Source organism: Lipotes vexillifer, unplaced genomic scaffold (assembly GCF_000442215.2).
Source record: "Lipotes vexillifer unplaced genomic scaffold, Lipotes_vexillifer_v1.1 scaffold279, whole genome shotgun sequence".
Lineage (NCBI taxonomy): Eukaryota > Metazoa > Chordata > Mammalia > Artiodactyla > Lipotidae > Lipotes > Lipotes vexillifer.
This window is the reverse complement of record NW_006780759.1, coordinates 833,026-854,316: the sequence shown is the minus strand read 5'-3', so window position 1 is coordinate 854,316 and position 21,291 is coordinate 833,026. Positions and strand designations below refer to the sequence as shown.

At 40.3% G+C, this 21,291-nt stretch overlaps 1 protein-coding gene across 2 annotated transcripts in view; it reads left to right on the top strand.

The window, feature by feature from the left end:
• PHEX (phosphate regulating endopeptidase X-linked) overlaps nt 1-20,109 on the top strand; it is a 198,757-nt gene extending 178,648 nt beyond the window's left edge. The window contains exons 17-22 of one of the 2 annotated variants that reach the window (XM_007454158.1): nt 2,277-2,344; nt 4,496-4,626; nt 11,380-11,445; nt 12,490-12,594; nt 16,642-16,718; nt 19,760-20,109. In XM_007454158.1, coding sequence (XP_007454220.1) covers nt 2,277-2,344; nt 4,496-4,626; nt 11,380-11,445; nt 12,490-12,594; nt 16,642-16,718; nt 19,760-19,862 — 550 coding nt within the window. In that variant the 3' untranslated portion in view covers nt 19,863-20,109. The remainder of the gene's footprint in view (nt 1-2,276; nt 2,345-4,495; nt 4,627-11,379; nt 11,446-12,489; nt 12,595-16,641; nt 16,719-19,759) is intronic. The other variant, XM_007454159.1, reaches the window with a different exon arrangement.
• The last annotated feature ends 1,182 nt before the right edge of the window (nt 20,110-21,291 follow it).

Genomic DNA, 21,291 nt, shown 5'->3' with positions numbered 1-21,291 from the left:
TTCTGAATTTTCTATTACCCTTTGCAAATAGGAAGCTCGTTGGAGCAGGCCCTGTTAAGGGACATTTATTGCAGAGCAGTTGCTATAAGCTTCCATTGTTCATCCCTTAAATTCATCCAGTCAACGGCATTGACCGAGGCTTGTAGAGGACCGAGTACTATTCTCAGCTGAGAGTCCTGGAAAAAATGAAATGTTGCAGGCTGCATAGTGATAGCTACTGCTGCAAAAATTAGCACTATGTAAAATTACAAGTTTGTCCCACACTGCTCTGATAGATCTATGATTGAAATGCATAATTTTTTTTTTTTTTTTTTTTTTTTTTTTTGCGGTATGCGGGCCTCTGACCGCTGTGGCCTCTCCCCCTGCGGAGCACAGCCTCCGGGCGCGCAGGCTCAGCGGCCGTGGCTCACGGGCCCAGCCGCTCCACGGCACATGGGATGTGGGATCCTTCTGGACCGGGGCACGAACCCGTGTCCCCTGCATCGGCAGGCGGACTCCCAACCACTGCGCCACCAGGGAAGCCCTACTCTTACTTCTTTAATGAAGGTTTGCAATGATGGAGAAACAGTAGGAAAGCATTTTTTCAAATGCATATTACCTTGCAGGAAAGAAATAACAAAGGAAGGAACTGCCACCAAAGGGAAAAATTAAATCCTACAACACTTCCTCGGGTATAGTTGAGGCAAACAATTAACATGTTAAGGATCATTATGTCCTGTAATAACATGTTGCTTCAAAAATTTTTGTTCCTTCCACCTATAGGTCCTGTCTATTTGCTGGGTGACTTTGATGTTGCATCAGGAACCAACTGTGAAATATTTTTAGTATAATTACAAATCTTAGGAAGAATCCTTATAACAAGGATTTTAAGTTGTCTGTAGTCCTCATGCACACGTTAAATGACTAAAATAAGTTACATATTGATCTGTCACTTGCAAGAAATGGTAAAGTTAATTAATCAATTAGTTAAATCATTATTACTTACTGTGTACTAGGTGCAGAGAATTTAGCAGCAATCAGGTAGATAAGGGTTTGGCCTTCAGGGAACTTTTAGTTGAGAGAGAAGATCCCAGACTCACATATAGGGAAGCCCCCCTGTTGATTTCCTGATATGTGATTTATATGTTCTCTTTCAGTTACCTATTGCTCCGTAACAAAGCACCACCACTGTTCGCTCATGATTCTGCAATTTGGGCGGGACTCAGCCGAGACAGCTTGTTTCTGCTCTGTGTAATACTGGCTGGGACAGCTCGACGGGGGCCATAGGATCTAAGATGATTTTGCTCTCATGTCTGGTGCCTCAGTTGGGCTGGCTCTAAGGGCTGGGGCCTGGCTGGGCCTCTCTCTTTCTTTAGAGGTCTCTCGACGTTTGGCATCTCTCACTTGCTTCGCTTGGCTTCTCTTTCTCCAGCTCATTACCCCAACTTCTTTACACTGTAGCTGACTTCCAAGGAGGCACAAAAATGGCAGTTACAAGGCCTCAGCTCAGAAGTCACACCCGGCCCCTTCCGCTGCGTTCTGTTGGCCACAGCAGGTCCCAAGGCTCATCCAGATTCAAGGGGGGAGGAAATAGATTTCCTCTTGGCGGGAGGAGGAGCACATGCGTTCAGGGTGGGTGGCATTGTCGGCGGTCACCTTTGTAGGTGACCTACCACGTGGTTCTTTAGGGGTGAAGAGAAATAATATCACGGCTTTTCCAGATCTGGTTCAGGCTTCACAGTCTTTGCTGTTCAGCTGTGAATTTGTCTGTCACAGAAGCAGAGGAACATGACTACCTTTGAAAGCAGCGTGATCCCTTTTAATCTCTGCTCTCTTCCTGTTTCATGACTCCGTTTGGAAAACAATTTAACTTCTAAGTCCGTAGTGATTTTTCAACAGGTTCTCAGATAAAAAATAAGCGGTATGTTTACTGACAGGATCTTTTCAAACCCTGCTGCTGCTTTGGGTGTTTATACATATAAACTACAGCTAGAGCAGATATGGAACCATAGAAGCCTTAGGGCTGGAAGGGACTTTAAAAAACATCTCTTTCACGTCCCTGATTTCACAGGGTAGGAACCAAGGCCCATAAATGCTCATAATGACAATGTTAGAAATTATATTTTCTTTGTCTATCTCAATGAGAAGGATGTGTTTACTTTGTTTTTTTTTTTTTACAATTTTGTGAGTGTGGTTAATAAACAGATTATCTTGGCTTTTTGTTGAGAAAATATTGAAGGATTATGCTCTGACGTTCATGCTTGTAATTTTCTCCCAATTATACATTTATGCTGTAGATCTCTGAGTTACGGCGCTATAGGAGTAATTGTTGGACATGAATTTACACATGGATTTGATAATAATGGTAAGTACTGGTTCAGTGTATAAGCTGATGCTTTTATGGTCATGTTGACCATATGGATGTTAATTGTTGCTATTATCTTTGCATAGTGGTATCATCATAGATTGAAGATTATCCAAAGCAGTATGATTGCTGATTGAAAACTTTCCCCCATGTCTTGCTGTGATAGCTTGCAGTAAATAAATAATTGTTCCCATTGGAGATGGGGTAGAATAAAAAAAAAAAGACCTTGTAATTTCAAGGAAATTAGCTTTGCATTTAGATCTGGGTTGCTGTAGCTGCCACAGTAGTTACAGGAATTACTTTGTAGCTTTTCTTCCTTTCATTTCTTTGTTCACCATTTTGAGATGCTCTCCCTGGAGGTGTGAGCTCTGCTCTGAAGATGATTATACATGCTGCCAAGTTAGGACTCAGCGAGTTAGGACTCTGAAGCTTGGCTGACTAGTTCCTTTATACTATTTCCAGGATTATGCAATGCTTAATCTCTGTTTTTCTCTATGCTGTCATATATTCAGAATATTTTTAGAAAGGCTATGCTTTCCTAATAATGAATAATATAGAGAGTATGCTATGTATCCTGATGACATTTAAGCAAAAGGAAAGAGCAGAATATGGCATAAACTAAAGAAATGATTGCCCTTTGAGAGTCATCATTTTTAATCAGAGCTCCTTTCTCCTTTAACTTTGGAGTTTTATTGGAAAGCCACATGAAATCTCCGAAACTTAGGAATTAGCAGCAAATTGCAATCACATCCACATCCACACAGTGATTTACAGGGCAGACTCAAGAACTGCCTGGCCCAAGGCAACACTGTATAGAGGGACCTCTTTCTTCCGTGTCTGTGATGTCTCCAACATCCTTTCCCGGATGCCTACCCCAGGGCCAGGGACCCTTTTGGTTCCTCTCCTTCTGATAATTCTTGTACTCCCACCAGCCTTTCCTTAATCACCTAAGTTTTTTGCCCCCCTGGCCTCCCCTCCCTGTTAAAACGTAGCTGCCTTGTAGTCATCTGAATCCCCAGAGCTACACCTTCTGAATTGCATGTTTGGGTTATCTGAGAGGAGAGTCTTAGCTAAGAAACAAAAGCCAGTAGTGGTCTCTTGGTTCTGGGCCTTTCTTCCTGGGAAACTTAAGCATAGTTCTCCCTCAGAATCTTCTGGAAGCCTTTTGGATTCCCTCTCAAAGGACAGAATCTAAAGATGGCATTTCACTCTGTAACCAGTACTTAGAGCAGTGCATTGCACAGTAACTGTTTAATGATCGCTTGGTTAGTGGGTAGGGGACAGTGACACTGTGCTCTACCAGGGGTTGGTGGTAGTGGCATCCAGCCTTGCTGAAGAGCTTTGGATTGTTTCAGTTAACACCTTTGCTTAGGGGACTTTCTTGTAAGCCCAGTGAAGAGTTCTCTGCATAATTAAATTTAAACCAATAGTAACCTTGAGTGTAGAAGGTAGTCCAGATCCACCCAGACTTTTTTTTGAGGGATGTAGAGAAAATGTTATAACTAATCTTTTCTTCTGCTATGTTTTGGAGATTTCCATTCTTGTTCCAAGTTCTCTCTTTACAGCAACCTTCCTTGTCAAAGCAGGACAGATGGGCCTTCCATCTACACTGATGGCTGTGGAATGATTCATAACAGAGGTTTTATGTGTCTCTTGGCTCCTGGCAACTTGGAGGAAACACGATCCTTTAGAGCCGAGTCAGGGGCTGTGGTCGCAGGGTGTGAGTGACTCACCGAGGCTGTTCCTATGGATTGTTTGTTTGGAATTTCACTGGTAGTGGTGCTTTGACTCCTTCCACGGGCTTTCTGAAAGCCATTTCATTTCATAATTTAGAGAATCTTTTGGGTCAGAGCAGGTGAAAACAAAGAATCTAAGATTGGTCAAGAATGGTGCATGCCATAATAAGTTGGTAAATCTTAAAGTATTCTTTGTTGCTTAGAAGGAAAGAACTTCCTCAGACCTCTTTCTCCTTTCCGTGCTTTTAACAATTAACCTGTGACACTGGAGAGAAGACAGGAACTGCCTCCAGGAGTGCTCCCTGCTGCTGGAACTGTCTTTTCAAGGCTTGTTGAAGTGAGGGAAAGGGAAGGTGAAGAAATGAATTTGTTTCCATAAATAATACAAGTATCTTTTAACTTTCCTTTTTGCCAGGTAGAAAATATGATAAAAATGGAAACCTGGATCCTTGGTGGTCTGTTGACTCAGAAGAAAAGTTTAAGGAAAAAACAAAGTGCATGATTAGCCAGTATAGCAACTATTATTGGAAGAAAGCTGGCTTAAACGTGAGTACAGCTGTGGCGAAGGGGGCATCTTGTGAGTCCTTCATCCTCACGCAGACACTAGCTTGCTTTAGACCATCGGTTCTCAAAGTGCGGTTCCCAGGCCAACAGCATCAGCCTCCCTGGGGAACTTGTCAGGGATGTAAATTCTTTAGTCTTGATCCAGACCTACTGACTGAGAATCTCGGGGGTGGGGAGCGGGGGGTGGGTGGGAGCGTGGGGTCTGGCAGTCTGTCTTTTCATAAGCCCTCAGGTGATTCTGATATAAGCTAAAGTTTCAAAATCACAGGCCTAAACATTAGTCTGTTCTCCTAGATTCAGATTAGTACAGAAAACGCTGTAGCAAAGGTAAACAATAAAATTCTCACAAATCTACACTCTATGTCATTAAAAAGATTTCCTTTCAAACTACTGCTTAGGTTTAATTCACTGAAATAAAACGTCACTCATTTGAATTAATGACTCTGAATTGGTTAAGAGTTCTTAGATAAAGAATTTTGAACAAAAGAAATGACTTTTAAAATGCTGATTTTCTATTATATATACATATGTACATTCCCATAAAGGCACGAATGTAATTTTATACATGCTTTTCTGTGTGGAACGTTGTTCCTTTCCTTTTTCGTCTTCACTTCTACCTCCTTCCCCTTTCCCTCTCATCACTTTTATCTTCTCCACCTGTAATCCTTCTCAATAACCCTGATATACTTTTTTCCGTGCTCACGTAGAGTTACACACATACATACACACGCACGTGTGTGTGCACGCACGCGCTTTTACTTCACTGTTTTCAGTGGCTGCCTGAAAGTCCACGGTGTGAATGTACTCTAACACAGATGACTAATGTCTTGTTGAGGGTTACACTGTGTCTCCAGTTATTTCTCCACAATAAATGCTGCTGCACTAAATACTCTTATTAGGTATATATTCTTTTTTTCCATAGAGGATAGATTCCTACCGTTATTAAGAAGTTATAATATTTCATATTCCCACCAGTGATGGATGGAGGAGCATTTATGTATTGAGTTACTTACTTGTCAGTTTATGAGACCTTACAAAATATTATAGATGTTAAAAATTTTATTTGTCATTCATATTATACTATTTTCTCCTCAATATATTTCTCATCCATTGTACTTTGTACATGGTATCTTTTGACAAACGAAATTTAAATATTTCCGTATAGTCAAAGATACCTATCTCTCTTAAAAAATTGTTTCTGCATTTCCATTCTATATCGTATGTGTAGTCTCCTAGCTTTTCTGGGAAGGTTTTTACTGTTTTGTTATTTTACATTTAAATATTGAAGCGTGTGAAACTTATTTCGCTGTGGAGTTTAATACGAGAGTTCACTTTTATCTTCTTCCAAGAGGATAGTCAGTTGATCCAGCATCAGTGACTAAAAGACGTTTTTTTCTTACTTAATTGAATGTTTGTCAAATATTAGAATCTCATATATACTGAGATAAATTTCTGGATTCTATATTCTCTTCCACTGGTCTATTTGTTGATTTCTCTACCAATGCGTTATTACTATGGCTATATGGATTTTTCTGGTATCTGCCAATGCAAGCGCTGCCTCACTGTTCTTCTTTTATATACTTGGCCACTCTCAGGCAAATATACTTCTGTATCCACTCCAAGATCATTTTGCCCATTCTCCCCCCCACTCCCCAAGAGAATCCCGTTGAGATTCTAAGTTAAATCACATTAAATGTATGGAATTGACATTTTTGTCATAGTCTTCTTGTTCAAGAACGTGGTGTGCCTTCCCATCTGTTTGGTACTTGTTTTAGGTTTTGAAATACGATTTTATAGTTTTGTCTATATAGTTTATCTCCTGTACATTGTTTTTACTTCTTTTTTCTTTTCTTATTTTGCTGGTTTGATCAGGTTAGCTTTCATTCCCTTCCCCCACTATTGGTTTTTTCTTGTAGTTTTCCATTGTATTTTCTGTCCCTGCTTTCATAGTTACAAGACACAGATTTCTCTCACTGTGACAGTGCGACCAACAGTGAAGAATTATTGATAGGTATGGATCTGTATGAAGATCTTCCTCTAAAACGCACACGCAAACTGTGTCCTCCTAATTCATCTAGTCAAGGGCACCACACCTAAGAGAAGCAGGGGACCACACAGAACTGGAGTAGGTCAGTGCATTTACACGTAGTTTCCCCAGAGTCTCTTGGTCTGTTAGTCAGGCACGTGCTCCATCCTGGCAACTTGGGCTGGGAAAGCACCTGAAACCTCACTATGCCTCAAGTCTATTATACTGGGGTTTATTTCACCATTCCAGAAGAATTTAGGTAACAGTCTGTGCACTTTTAAAGGGAACGTTTATGAACACTGAGCTGGTTCTCCTGGTTCTGAAAGCGTATACAGCACCAGGGAGACCATCCCTTATCCAGGAGGAGAAACCAGACTCTGTATCCTTGAATAGTATCTCTAGCTCCTTTATCAGTGTCCTGGAAAGCCATTGCTCTGCCCATATATTTTAAAAATATCTACAACAGTGTCATGGGAAGAGCTAAAAAGGGCGCTTCTGTGTATCTGTTTTCAATTCAGGGGTTATCACATTGTGAAAATCCATCTAGAATATATGTTGCTTCAAGAAAAGCATAGGGTTCTTCCCAGATGATGATTGAGAAGCTAGTAAAAAAAAATGGTGCCAGGTAGCACAACAGTAACAGAACATTGCTGTTTTCTGGGGTTTTGTTTTTTGCCTTTTATTTTTTTAATAGCATGTGCTAGATGTCTCTATAATTTTGTTCAGATGACTGTAGAACCTGGATAAGCTGTTGCTGCTACTGATGCATAACATACTACTATTGGTCTTTTATATAAATCTATCTATCTATCTATACCTCTCTCTATATATACACACGTATATATAATTTGAATATTTGGAAACTTTATCTGTGCTGTCAACTTTGGAGAAAGTATCCCAGTTGTACCGTGTTGGGTTGGCACTGTATAGAAATTAACAGCCATATTGGTCTAGAAACATTAAACATAATTTTTCCATTTGGACAGGGGTAACACACTGTATTAAGTTTGTAAGGTCTTATCTGCATGGGTTTGATTACAGAAACTAGCAAAGTACCTCTAAAAAAAAAAAAAAAAAATCATAGGGGAGGGATTCTAGAGTCAGACACAGCTCCGAATTTTGGTTCAACCAGTTGCACGTTGTAAGAGTTTTTTGAACTTGGGCGAGTTATTTAACATTCCTGTGTCTCAGAGTCTTCATCCGTGAAATGGGCAGCTATTTTTGAACTCGTTAGTCTTAAGAATTAAATGACTGAGATAATGTAAAGCACCGGCATGATGCCTGCTATGCAATAAGTGCTCAATAAATTGTAGTTAATATTCCTAATACTTTGTGACATACTCATAGGTGTGCCATCCCGGGAGAGAACAATACAATAGGGGCTAAAAAACCAAAAAACAATTGAAGAGCAGTTTTCTTGGAGGAAGGGGAATGCATATTTCCTGGTGATTATTATATGCAGGCATGGGAGTTAGACTTTACACTTAATTGAAACATATTTAATCCTCATATTGGTTCTGAGAGGTGTGCATATTACTAGCCTGTTTTACGTATGAGGAAACTGAGGCTCAGAGTGATTAAAACCCATGGTAGAATCTGCATTAGAGCTTAGATTGGTATGACTCCAACATCACTAGTCTTCCCCCCATATCATGCTTGTGTTCTCTTATTTGAAGTTCATTTTAAACCTGGGTGATGTATTGGGCGGAGACTATTCTACAACATCCATTTTGGCCAAAGTGTCAGATACTGAAACTGAATTCTGACAAATGTGTACCTTTGCAACAAGGACGATAGAAAGGGCATGCCTATCTCAGCATAAATCCGTTCAACCGTCAGAAAACAGCTTCAGTGTCATTCCCTAAGGAGAGGGGGTGGCTTCCTTTGTGGTTATAAAGGGCCATGCTTTATTTTTCTGGCTCCATTTGTGGAGGCCAATCCTCTGTACCTGAACCATTATTTGTGTTGGACTGGGGAGAGCTCCAATGGAGCATCAGAGAAACGGGCTGTTAGCAGCTGGTGAGTCCTGAGAGGCAAACCTAGCGCCATGGGGCTTCCCTGGTGGCACAGTGGTTAAGAATCTGCCTGCCAATGCAGGGGACACGGGTTCCAGCCCTGGTCCGGGAAGATCCCACATGCTGCGGAGCAACTAAGCCCGTGTGCCACAACTACCGAGCCTGCGCTCAATGGCACAAAGACAGTCTCTTCAAAAATGGTGTTGGGAAAACTGCACAACTACATGTAAAAGAATTAAACTGAACTGCTTATTCACACCACATACAAAAATAAACTCAAAATCAATTAAATACTTAAATGAAAGACCTGAAATGATAGAACTCCTAGAGGAAACATAGGCAGTACACTCTTCAATATCAGGCTTAGCCATATTTCTTTGGATATGTCCCCTCAAGCAAGGGAAACAAAAGCAAAAATAAACAAATGGGAATATATCAAAACTAAAAATCTTTTATATAGTGAGGGAAACTTTCAACAAAATGAAAATGCAACCTACTAAATGAGATAAAATATTTGCAAAAAATATACCTGATAAGGGATTAATACCCAAAATATATAAAGAATTCAAAAAAAAAAAAAAAAAAAAAAAACCTGATGAAAAAGAAAAAATACTGAAAAAAAAAATCTAGGGCCATATGGTCTACTGAGGTGGTCCAGAGTGGGAGGGGCCTGAGGGGTGAAGCTAGTCCTCAAACCTCTAAAAGAAAAGCTTAGGGGAACAAGGAAGGAGATTAAATTTGAGCATGAGTGGTTATAAACGGAAGCACTAGAGTCAAGAGGAGTTAAGACTTGAGAAGGTAACATATTATGGGGCAAAGGCTCTGGACAGAGACTGCTTGGGTTCGGATCCTTGTGAAATATGGGCAGTTCAGTTAATCACTCTTAGGTCAGGTCCATTAGAAGCAGAGCCCAAGATAGGGGTTTCTTAGATAAAAAGGTTCGTTGCACAAGTGGTTTCAGGAGAAACCTGTAAGGTGGCGAGGAAGACCTGTTGGTTTCAGAAGTTTAGCCTCAGTTTGATCCCATAGAGGATTCTGGAGCAGGAATTGCATCGCAGAAATTGTTCAGCTTGGGATAAGGGGCTGGGCTATTCTAACTGTACATCAGTCAGTTACTGAGTGGCGGGGCTATCACCTCCCAGCAAGCTCAAGGTGAGGGGATTCCCCTAAGCTAACCTTAATCTTCCTGAGCTGCTAGCAGTTACAGGACTGGGTTCACAGTCCTGGTAGAAAAGGGGATTTGGTGCAGCACCAATGGCATCTGCGCCACACTCTCAGCTTTAGATTCCTCATTTGTTAAGCAAGGATGGTGATAATAGCACTTACCTCGTAGGAGTGTAATAAAAGAAAGAAGGTATGTAAAGCAGGAGTGTTAACTTTTGGGGACTGAAGCTAGGAGGATCCTGGGTGATTACAGAGATTAATGTTTTCTGAAGATTAGTTTTTATTCATTGGTATTGTTTGATACCTGGGGGATTGGGCTAGCTTAAAAATAAAGAGTTGGTGGCATCTGTGGCTTGAAAGTTTAGAACAATGTGTATTAGTTTCCTGTTGCTGCTATAACAAATCACCACAAACTTAGTGACTTGAAACAACACAAATTTATTATTTTACAGTTCTGTATTTCTGACTGAGGTCTCAGTGAGCTAACGTCAAGGTGTCACCAGGGCTGCTTTCCTTTCTAGCTGCTGTAGGAGAGAATCTCTTTCCTTGCCTTTTCTAGCTTTTAGAGGCTGCCCACATTCTTTGACTCCTGGCCCCTTTCTTCTTCAAAGCCAGCAGTGACTGGTCAAGTCTCCTCACGTTGCATCCCTCGGACACACTCACTCTCCTAACTTCCTTTTCCTCTGTTTGGACAGACCCTTGTAATTACATTGAACTCACCTGGATAATGTAGGCTAATGTCTCCAGCTCAGGATCCTTAATCATATTTTAAATGTCACTTTTGCCACGTAAAGTAATATTTTCACAGTAATTTTTTTAATGACATAGACATCTTTATTATTATAGGGCATTATTTTGTCTCTGATGCAGGGATTGGCAAACTTTTCCTGTAAAGGGCCAAGTAGTAAATAATTTAGGCTTTGTGAGTTGTAAGGTCTCTGTTGCACCTACTCAACTCTGCCACTGTAGGAAGGAAACAGCCACAGACAATACATATTTGAATGAATGTGCCTGTGTTCCAATAAAACTTGAATTATGGACACTGAAATTTGAACTTTGTATAATTTTCACATGCCACAAGATATTATCCTTCTTTCTATTTGCTCCCCTAATTGTTGAAAAATGTTAAGTCCAGGCTTACCTTGCAGCCTGTAGAGAAACACGCGGGAGGTTGGATTTTGGCTTGTGGGCCATCTTGGTTTAGAATATTTTTTTGTCCTAGCCTATTTAAGGGTTTTAGACCCCACTTAACCAGAGTCGCTCAGAATATGTTAACATTTTATTAGAGCTGGCTAAATTGGTGAGAATAGAGAGGTGGGTGAGAAAGAAATGTGTAGCATGATAAAACAGAAATTGTGTTCAGGAGCACCTTGCTGGGGTTAGTTTGCCATCTCACAATATGTTATGACTACCTCTGATTTATTGAATGCAATTTTCTCTTTAAAATATGGCACTTTCTCTTGCTATCATATTTATGCCTCTTGCTGAATGACAGTTGGCTGTCAAACACTCTTTTTTTCTTTTTGTTAGGTAAAGGGGAAGAGGACCCTGGGAGAAAATATTGCCGATAATGGAGGTCTGCGACAAGCTTTTAGGGTACGCACTGCAACATTTGCTGTGATTTTAAAAATTAAACTATAAAATACCATACGGGTGCACCTCAATTTACACCACAGACGTTTTCTTGAGGAGTTAGAGTTCTGTAAATTCTGTGAATTTCTGTAAATTGAATTATATTTCCCCATTGACTCTATCATATTCTATTATATGAATAGAGCTGCATTTCTTTCTTTTTCCTTTTTGGGGAGTAAAGTCACCCTAAAAGTAATGTTTGTTATTAAGAATCATGTATTTAAAAGATAGTTTTCAGAAGGTACATTCAGTGTAATATTAAAACATGCTCCAGAAATCTCAGGGCTAGGTTCATAGGCATTTTCTTGGGTACAGTCTCTGTAGCCCTCCTTATAATTTTCTCTTAAAATACCAAACTTCTAAATTACGGTCAGAGGCTAGGGGTTCTCATATAGCGGGCCAGGTAAGAGTCCATAATAATGTTTTCATCATCCACTGGTCCATGGTTAAACAAGACACATAAGCAGCAAGATAAGAGGATGATGTAGAAAGACATTCATAAAGCTAAGTGCATTCAGTGTAAAGACCAAGCTGTTATTCTGAGGTTATATCTTTCCTCTCTTCTAGTTAAAATATACTTTATTTTATAAAATGATGATGATTGAAGATTATGGTTTTCCCTCTTACCTGGCAAAATTTTTAAAAATTGCCCATAGATTGGCCCCCAAATTTATTTCCATACGGCTTGCCATTGTGTTAGCTTTGTTTGTTCCCTGGTAGAAATACAAAGAAAAGCTTTTTGGGGGTAGGGGGCGTTATTTAACATGTGCCCGCTTTGGCCCAGCTGCTTTGGTATCTATTGAGTGAAAGGTCTCTTTGCAGGTGAACCTGCTTCACTGTTAAGCAATACAACGTTGACTTGCATCACCAGGTGTTTGTTTTCTTAAAGGAAAACTTGATAGGCTACGTTTTGCACATGGTGGAGGATATATTTAATATCTCTGCACTGGCCGAGAAAAGAGAAAAGCCGTTATTGCAGCAGATCATCTCTTTTACTTCTCTCCCCAGGCTTACAGGAAATGGATAAATGACAAGAGGCAGGGGGTTGAGGAGCCTCTCCTACCCGGCATTGAATTCACCAACAGCCAGCTTTTCTTCCTGAGTTATGCTCAAGTGAGTAAGACCAAGGAAGGGGCATCAAAGATGAGATGTGGGGCTTTGGCTTGCTCCCTAGATCAAAGGTTTGGCACCAGAGTTTAATGGCATAACTGTGATTTCAGCTGCAGTCTTATCTTGCTGTTTATTTTCTGGACAAATATCACCTTCATGTTCTATGGGACATAATTAATTAACTGACTGAATCAAGGTTTATTGGTATTTTTTTATCAAGTGGGTTACCAGCCTTGTGGTAACTCACTTGATTTTTAGTATATCCTGACTTCTTAATGTATTTGATACTATTTGTAACCATTTCTAGTGACTCGTTCTTTGGCTTACTTGGCCCTGTGGTTTCCTGCATTTCTCCTCCTTCACCTCATTTGCTGACTTTACCCCACCACTCTCAACCTGTGGGGGACCCTCAAGGCTATGTTCCCAAGTGCCAAATGAACACGTGAAGACAACTAGAGCTGAAAACAGCAACAACAAAGGCAAGGAGAGTCATGTCACCCTTTTGCGAGTTTAATGGGCTCTCTGAGCAGAAATGGAAAGATGTGCCCTAAATAAGGCACAGTTCTGAGTTAGAGTATCTGGCCAATGAGCCAAGTGCCAGTTGTTCTTTGTTATTCGGTTATTGCACTGGTTTATGTCGCAATACGTAGGCCTCATTTTTAAACAAGTCTGGGATGGCTTGATGACGGTTCTGATGCATGGCCTCACAGTGGGCAAATCTGTATGTGTATGCTCAAAACTAGGCAAAAGTTTTCATCAGTACAACTTTCTGTTCCTCTTCTCGTTCACTCCTCGGTAAGCTCATTCATTTCCACGTCTTCTTCGGTTGACTCTGGCTAAAGAATTCTCATCTGTCTGGAGTCTTTATTTCTTAAAGCTGACATGACAACACTAAATAAATGATCATTTATCAACCTGACATCAGCAAAAGTGGAGTCAACAACAAGGTGACTTTCCTTTTTAGTTTTCTCACTTCTGTCAACACACCCTCACCCTCCGTCTTTGGGTCTTCCTGGTTAGGAAACCTGGATTCTTAGGTCTTATTTGATTTACCTATCCTCATTTGTATGACATGTGTCCCCAAAGCTGATGTTTCATCCTTCTAACTGCTCTTCAGATTCAGCCTCCCTTTCTCCCCATTACCCTATTTCGTCATCTATAGACTGTCGGCCTCGATCTCGTCTACTCTGGATTATCCCAAGGGCCTTATGGCATGTTTTCCTGACTTCGGCGTCTTTCTACCGCTGTCTGTCTTACATGCCACTGAAACAGCATTTTTATTTCATTACTGACCTGCCGAAGGAACTGCAGCGGCTCCCAAGTGCCCACCACATTGAGACCGAACACCTTTCAAAGTTCTCCTCAGTCTTATCCAACTCTACCCAACCAACTTAAATTCCCATAGCTCCACCAGACTCACACTTAGCCGGCAGGTATCCTCACTTCCACCGCACAGTGTTCTGCTCACTATTGTGTCTGTGGTTTTGCTTTTGATTTTCCTTCTACAAAGTGACGACCCCCTTCGTACTCCTCCCCCTCAGATTATTCAGTTCCATCTTTACCTTCAGGATCCGTGTCAAGTTCCACCTCCTCCGCATCTTCCACAGACTTCCCCAAGGACTCCAGTTCTCGTTAAAAAGAAATCTCCAACTCCTTTGCATTTATCTTCATTACCACGCAGTTGAATACTTAATTGTTATCAAAATGTGAGAGACTTTTACTTTTATCTTCATAGCTAGTACATCTTCGTACACTTCTTATTTATCTCCATAGCATCCAGCAGAGAGGCTGGGTATATTGAAGACACTTGACATTTTTAGATAAATTGCTTGAAAACACTGAGATTAACACAGTTCAATTAAGGAGACTTTCTTTTGGGTCAGTACTGGGCCAGATATCTAAAATAAGAACACAGATATAGTTAGAACTTTCTAGAGCAGGGATTCGCAAACTAGAACCCGTGGGCCATATGTTGCCTGCTGTCTATTTTTGTAAATAATGTTTTATCGGAAAACAGCCATGCTCTGTACTTTACACATTGTCTATGGCTGTTTTTTTTTGGCTACAGTGGCAGAGTTGAGTAGTTAAAACAGAGACTTATGATCTGCAAAGCCTAAAATATTTATTATCTTTCCTTTACAGAAAATGTTTGCTGTCCTCTACTCTAGAGGACAAAGTACAGGGTCTGTCAGTTCTTATTTAGGTTCTTACTTACTAACTTAAGGTCCATCTTAGTAGATGAAGTAAATTAACTGATATCAACGTTACAGGCATAGTTTTGAAATGTCTCCAAATAAAATTTCAAACTGTATATGACTTACTTTAAAGAGATTAAGAAAACAAAGACAAGATATTTTATTATTACTAATGAGAAACTTACCTTGGAGCTTTTCCTACTAGCGGATTGAGGAGATTTTCAACCTTTTGTACATTGAAATAAGTCTGCTTATAAGGAGTAAAATTATTTTCTCTCCTGAGAAGATACTAGGAAAACAGTAAGAACAAAAATATGTTTTTAGAAATCTCATAAATGATGTATGAAGCAAAGACAATACTACATAATAATGTAAGAGTGTAAGAGGAAATAACATACGAAAAAGTGAGGTAAAATTGTGAGAACCAACTTCACCTAGCTAGCTTCTGAGGAAGTTAAGTGCTCCCATTACAAAGACATCTTCAAAGTCAAATTCAGAACCACAGTGGTGGATGGTTTATCTTCATCAAAAGCAATAAAGCAATAGCATTGTATCACCTTTGCTGCTTCCTGTATCTCTGAGGTTTCTGTGACCTGTCAGTTTTTCCTCAGATATTCTTCTTATCCTTCTGTCTCTTCTCATTGCTGCTTATTTAGTAGACATTCATTGGGAACCTTCCTGGGGCCCATAAATAATCTTCAAACTACTGCCGGATAAATCTTTCTTTTAAAAATATGTATTTTTTTTTATCACCTTTGTGCTCAAAACCAATGTTTAAATATAGTCTAAACACTGTAGCCTCTTGCTCAGGACTTCAGAAATCTGGCCCTATCCTCACCCTCCCCTGGTCTCCCATTGCTGCCCACTATGCACCGCACAGTCCAGCCAAGCTGACTGTCTTGCTTTTTCTTCTCTCAGATATGTCTTTGTTTCCATTTTCTCCTCCACTTGGGATTCCCCCCATCATATTCATGTTTCCTAGTTCTATTCATACGTCAAGCTGTATCATATTTCAAGACACAGTTCAAATCAGGATTAAGTAGGTGAGGGTACATGAACAGACAGTGCAAGGAGAAGTTTTTTCCTTGTCCATGTTCCATGTCCAGCATGGGTCAGCAGTGGGGCTCTGCTCGTAGTTACTACTCAAGGACCTGGGTTTTGGAGTCTTTATCTCCACATGTGCTTCCGTGGTCGCCATAGGAGTAGGGAAGAAATATGAGGACATGTGCACTGGCCCTTAATTGTAGCATCTTAAATTGTTCTTAATACCCTTAAAACTTCTGCCAGATTTTTAAAGCTTCTGCCAGGAAGTGACATATATCACTTCTGCTCATATTTCATTGGTCAGAGCAAGTCATATAGCCATGCCTAACTTCAAAGGAGACGGAGCAGTGTCCTCCTATCCGAGGCCTGAGCTAGGATGAAGCAAACAAAGCGCCCAGGGTGCAAAATACCTACTTCTCATGACCATATTCAATAATGGATGATTGATTCATTTTATTGATTCAAACAAATGTGGTTAAATTTGATAAGGGCTATTCCAAGCATTGTGTTAACTGAATGAACACGTTGGTTGATTCCTGGACACATACGCTGTTCTCTTGATTTAAAGCATTTGTTTGGAAACCTCTCTTAATTTACTCAAATTCTGGAAGTATTCACAATGATAAAACTTTCTACTCTGGGGATTGGAATAATAGACGTTCCTACTGATGAAGGTTTTATCTGATCTACTAAAACTGCTTGTCATCCGGTGAGTCTAAAATTACTCTTCAGTATAATTTGGAGCAGTTAAGGCAGTAGAAAATGTGTAATTGAAATGGAAACATAATTATCGGGATGTTTTCTCTTCTAGGTGAGGTGCAATTCCTACAGACCAGAAGCTGCCCGAGAACAAATCCAAGTTGGTGCTCACAGCCCGCCTCAGTTTAGGTAAATAGGCACATGGGTGACACTAGTTTTTTTTAATTTTTATTTATTTATTTATTTTGTGCGGTACGCGGGCCTCTCACTGCTGTGGCCTCTCCCGTTGCGGAGCACAGGCTCCGGACGCGCAGGCCCAGTGGCCGCGGCTCACGGGCCCAGCCGCTCCGCGGCATGTGGGATCTTCCCGGACCGGGGCGCGAACCCGTGTCCCCTGCATCGGCGGGCGGACTCTCAGCCACTGCGCCACCAGGGAAGCCCTTGTGACACTAGTTTTTAACTGCGCATCTCCATCTCCTCCCCTACCCAGCCGTCCCAGGGCTCTAAAATAGGTGACCTGACCAAAGCCTGCCTTGTGAACAGTGATAGCTCCATTTCACAGACCAAAAAAAAAAAAAAATCTGGCCAAACGGAAACTAAGCATCTTTTCTTTAATTTGTAGGAAGCTGGTATAGTTAGCATTCTGTCACCTAAATTTCAGTAGTAGGCTTTTGTACACACCTCTAGTATCAGGAGATCTATGAGACTGTACAAGACTCCAGAGGTAATTTAGAATCCAAGTCATAGCTCTAGTATTAATTCCCATTTATTATCTTCCAATTTTTGAAAGGCAGCAATCCATGGGTGCCCTGAGCACACCACAGGCGCTCAGTAAACTGGCATGTTTGATTTATCCAACTGCCTACTTCTTAGAAACATGGGCCGAAAAAGTCTCTTTTCTTAGATAAGGATGAGATCTTATGCACTGTGGCTTAAAACACCCAGAGCTCTGGTTTAATTTGTGTTGTAGAATATCCTATGTAATGCCTCTTGTTCTTTCATACAGCCAACCAACAGACATGAATGAGTGCCCACTTTCTGAGTAGCTCTGAACACCAAGGAGGATATATGGTGATATTTAGCTATTGTAATTCATATCTGGAGGCAAAAGCTCTACATTTTGGGTTTTAGTTTGAGTCATATTTTGAAACAATTGCTTATATATGAAGGGAAAAGAATTATGAATTACAATCTTATTTCATTGTCAGAATGTATAAAATATTAAGTAAAAGTAAAATTAAGGTTAATATTACTTAACCCATGCTAGGTTTCTAGCATAGGTTGAGGGAAATTTTCTATAGTAGGGGACAGAGGTATAATAGTAAATGCAAGAAACCGTAATAATTTGTATTTATTTGTTCTTTGCTTAGAACATATTACATCTGGATATCTTTATATTTAACGTTTAAACGAATCCATTAGCATATTGCAGGAAAGTCATCTAAAATTTCTCCTGTTTTAAAGTCTTATTCCCAAAGCCTTGCCTTAGAAATGCTTCAGAAATTGACTGTAAATTACCCAGTAGCATGAAAATCTAATCATTGTGTTAGAAATTCTCCCCCACTGGGCTAAACTGTCAAGAATGCTGACAGTCTCTAGTGGACTAAAATTTGATTCCACTGACAAATGGTGCAGATGAAACCACACAGTGGATTGATTACTCAACAGGTAAGTTTTTAAGAGCTAATTTCCTTTTACTAACTAGTTGCCTGTAATGTTGGATTTTAGCTGATAATTTGCAGAGTATACTTACTGACTGTCAGCTAAATTCTATCCTTAACACTTTCCCAAGGTGAATCATACTATGAAACCTGCATCCCTCCCCATACATCCCAGCTAAAACACAAGAGGTTATGGGGATTCGGGGATACAGGCCATTATATTCATTCAAATGCCCATAGGGAACAAAGTCATTAGGGAAGAAACAGTCAGTGACGGAGAATGCTGTCTCTAGTCAGCCTTTTGAACATGCAGTCGAGTAAGAAATAGATGAGGGGGGAGGCTTTTTCCTGGCTTGTTAGTGAACTCTGTGGTAACTGTAGATTTTGAGTGCAGCAGAAATCACACAATGGAAATACCACTTCCAAAAGGCAGTTAGAATCAAAGTGCTGAGTAGGAATCCGCAGTCTTTACTGCAGTCAGGGAACTTGCAAGAACACCAGATTTTGGAGCTAACTCCAGTAAAGCATTACTCATCAGTAACAGCTAGACACCATTCATTAGTTTACGGTTGCATAAACCAAATTCTAGGTAAATATGAGCCTTCAAACATAATAGAGTTTATAAAAAGTGTTTTTGTAGATTGAAAGAGTTCTTTAAAGATAATTTAGGGACTTCCCTGGTGGTCCAGTGGCTAAGACTCCGTGCTCCCAATGCAGGGGGCCCGGGTTTGATCCCAGGTCAGGGAACTAGCTGCCACATGCCGCAGCTAAGAGTTCGCATGCGACAAATAAAGATCCCGCATGCCGCAACTAAAGATCCTGCACGCAGCAGTGAAGATCCCGTGTGCTGTAACTAAGACCCTGAGCAGCCAAATAAATAAATTAAAAAGATGTTTTTTTTAAAAAAGGTAATTTAAAGATAGCAACAATATGGATGAATCTTAACAGACATAATACTGAAAGAAAGAAGTCAGAGGCAAAAGAGTGCACACTGTGTGGTCCACTCATGTGAAGTTAAAAAACAGGCAGAACTAATCTATGGTCAGACGAGTAGTTATGCTTGGAGGTGCTACTGTTAGGGCACACAAGGGCGCCTTCTAGGTGCTGGAAGTATCCCATGTCTTGATCTGGGTGGTAGTAACATGGGTGTATACATGTGAACTAAATGAGCTTTACATTTGAAATGCGTATACTCTCTATCAGTTATATCTTCCTTAAAAAGTTAAATTAAAAAATAGTTAGAAAAGCTAAGTATTGGTAAATCTAGTTTGTAGGAATTTGTGAATTTATAGGAATGTACGACCCTGTATACAATTTATAGGAATTGTAGATCCTACAGTTTATAGAAATTTGAAGATGTTTGGAAGATTGATAGCATTTGTCTGGTTCTAGTCTCAGCTCTGTTCATTTCTTTGGACATTTACTTAACCATTTTGGGCTTCGGTTATCTCCCTGTAAACAGATTAAATGAATGCAACATCATATCAAGCAATATAATGATACAGTTTTATCCAGAACCTGTTGATTTGTAAGAATTAAATGACATGGACTTTGACATATCTTTTTCAGGGTCAATGGTGCAGTTAGCAACTTTGAAGAATTCCAGAAGGCTTTTAACTGTCCATCCAATTCCACGATGAATAGAGGCACGGACTCCTGCCGACTCTGGTAGCTGGACTGTTGGTTTATGCCATCCTGAGAGAGTTGTGCAGTGCTCATCGCCTACTGCTTTAGGCCTGTGTTCCCATGAGGATGTTTATTTTTGATGCATCTTCATTACTTGGGTATTGCTTAGATCTAAACAGTATCTATTCAGAGTTGTAAGGCTTAAAAAAATGGAATACAAAAAGTCGAATCAAGTATGTTTCTTTAGAAAACCAAACCAACAAAAATAAGTCCCTAGGCTGCTTTTGTTAAAATGCTGTCTGCTGAGTTGTTGCTGTTGTCCATTTTAGTGTGTAAGCCACAGCTAAGTGGTCCACATCATTTTAATCTACAGCTTTGCAGGGGCCCTACGTAGAACGTATCCAGAAGAAAATTCAGCCTATTACACTTGCAACCCTCAGTGATGTGGACATGTGCGAGGATACCTGGGAGGTCTTTCTGCACTGTGGAGCGCACTGTGAGATTTCACACATCGTCATTACGTAGCATTGATTAACTCTAAGGTAGTTAGATTAGAAATATGTTGAACTCTCATTTTACAAAATATTTGATGAAGTTCTTGCCTTCAGCTTTGGAGTCTCTTGGCATGAAAACGTGCCCCACAGCTTGTATCTGGTGTAGCTTATTGCCCCGTGCAAGTCAGCATGAGCAAAGCTGGCAGAAAGGCTGCTTGGTAAAGGTTTGAGTTCATGACATAGAAAGACAAGGTTGTATCTGTAAGTCCCAGAAGAAGCCAAAACGCCTAGTCACGCAACAGTGGGGACCCTAAGAAATGACATCTCCAAAATTTGATCTAGTCTGCCCAAACCTTGGAGGTTATGTCATCTGCTGGATGCTTCTCTTCCGTCCAATTCCTGGTTGTCTTGTTATCCTCATATATGTGCATTCTCCTGTTTCTGAAATGAGTAGGCATCGAGAAAATGATTTTCTAATTCCCCATTAGGAATGTATGGCTTTCCTTCCCCTTCAGTGCAAAGGGACAAACCCCACATTGAGGAGGGTGCAAAGTGGCTCAGTTACCTCTCTTTTCAAGAACCTTTTTGGAAAATTTCTCGATTAAAGACATTTTAGAATCTGTTGATTGAATTGAAAATTCCCTTCATAGTCCGAAGAAACATAATTTTTACTCTCCAAGTCTTCTTCTAAAGAGTCTGTGAGAAAGAGCAGTATTGCGTTTTTGATCCTCAGAGCTCTGTCCTTTCAAGTGAGCTACTCCATGTCTTATTAGAGAGCGTGTGTGTAGGATAAAATTGTAACGGCCTTAAAGTGGTTACCTGGCTTTTTCGGTTTCTTAAAATAGCCATCCCCCCTTCACATTATTCCTTGTACACGTGGTTCTAGGTTAAGTAGGCCAATAGGAAAATCTCGGAAGCAAAATGACAAATTCAGGCTAACCAGAGGAAGCCATTTTACATCCCTGGGATTTGTCATTTAAA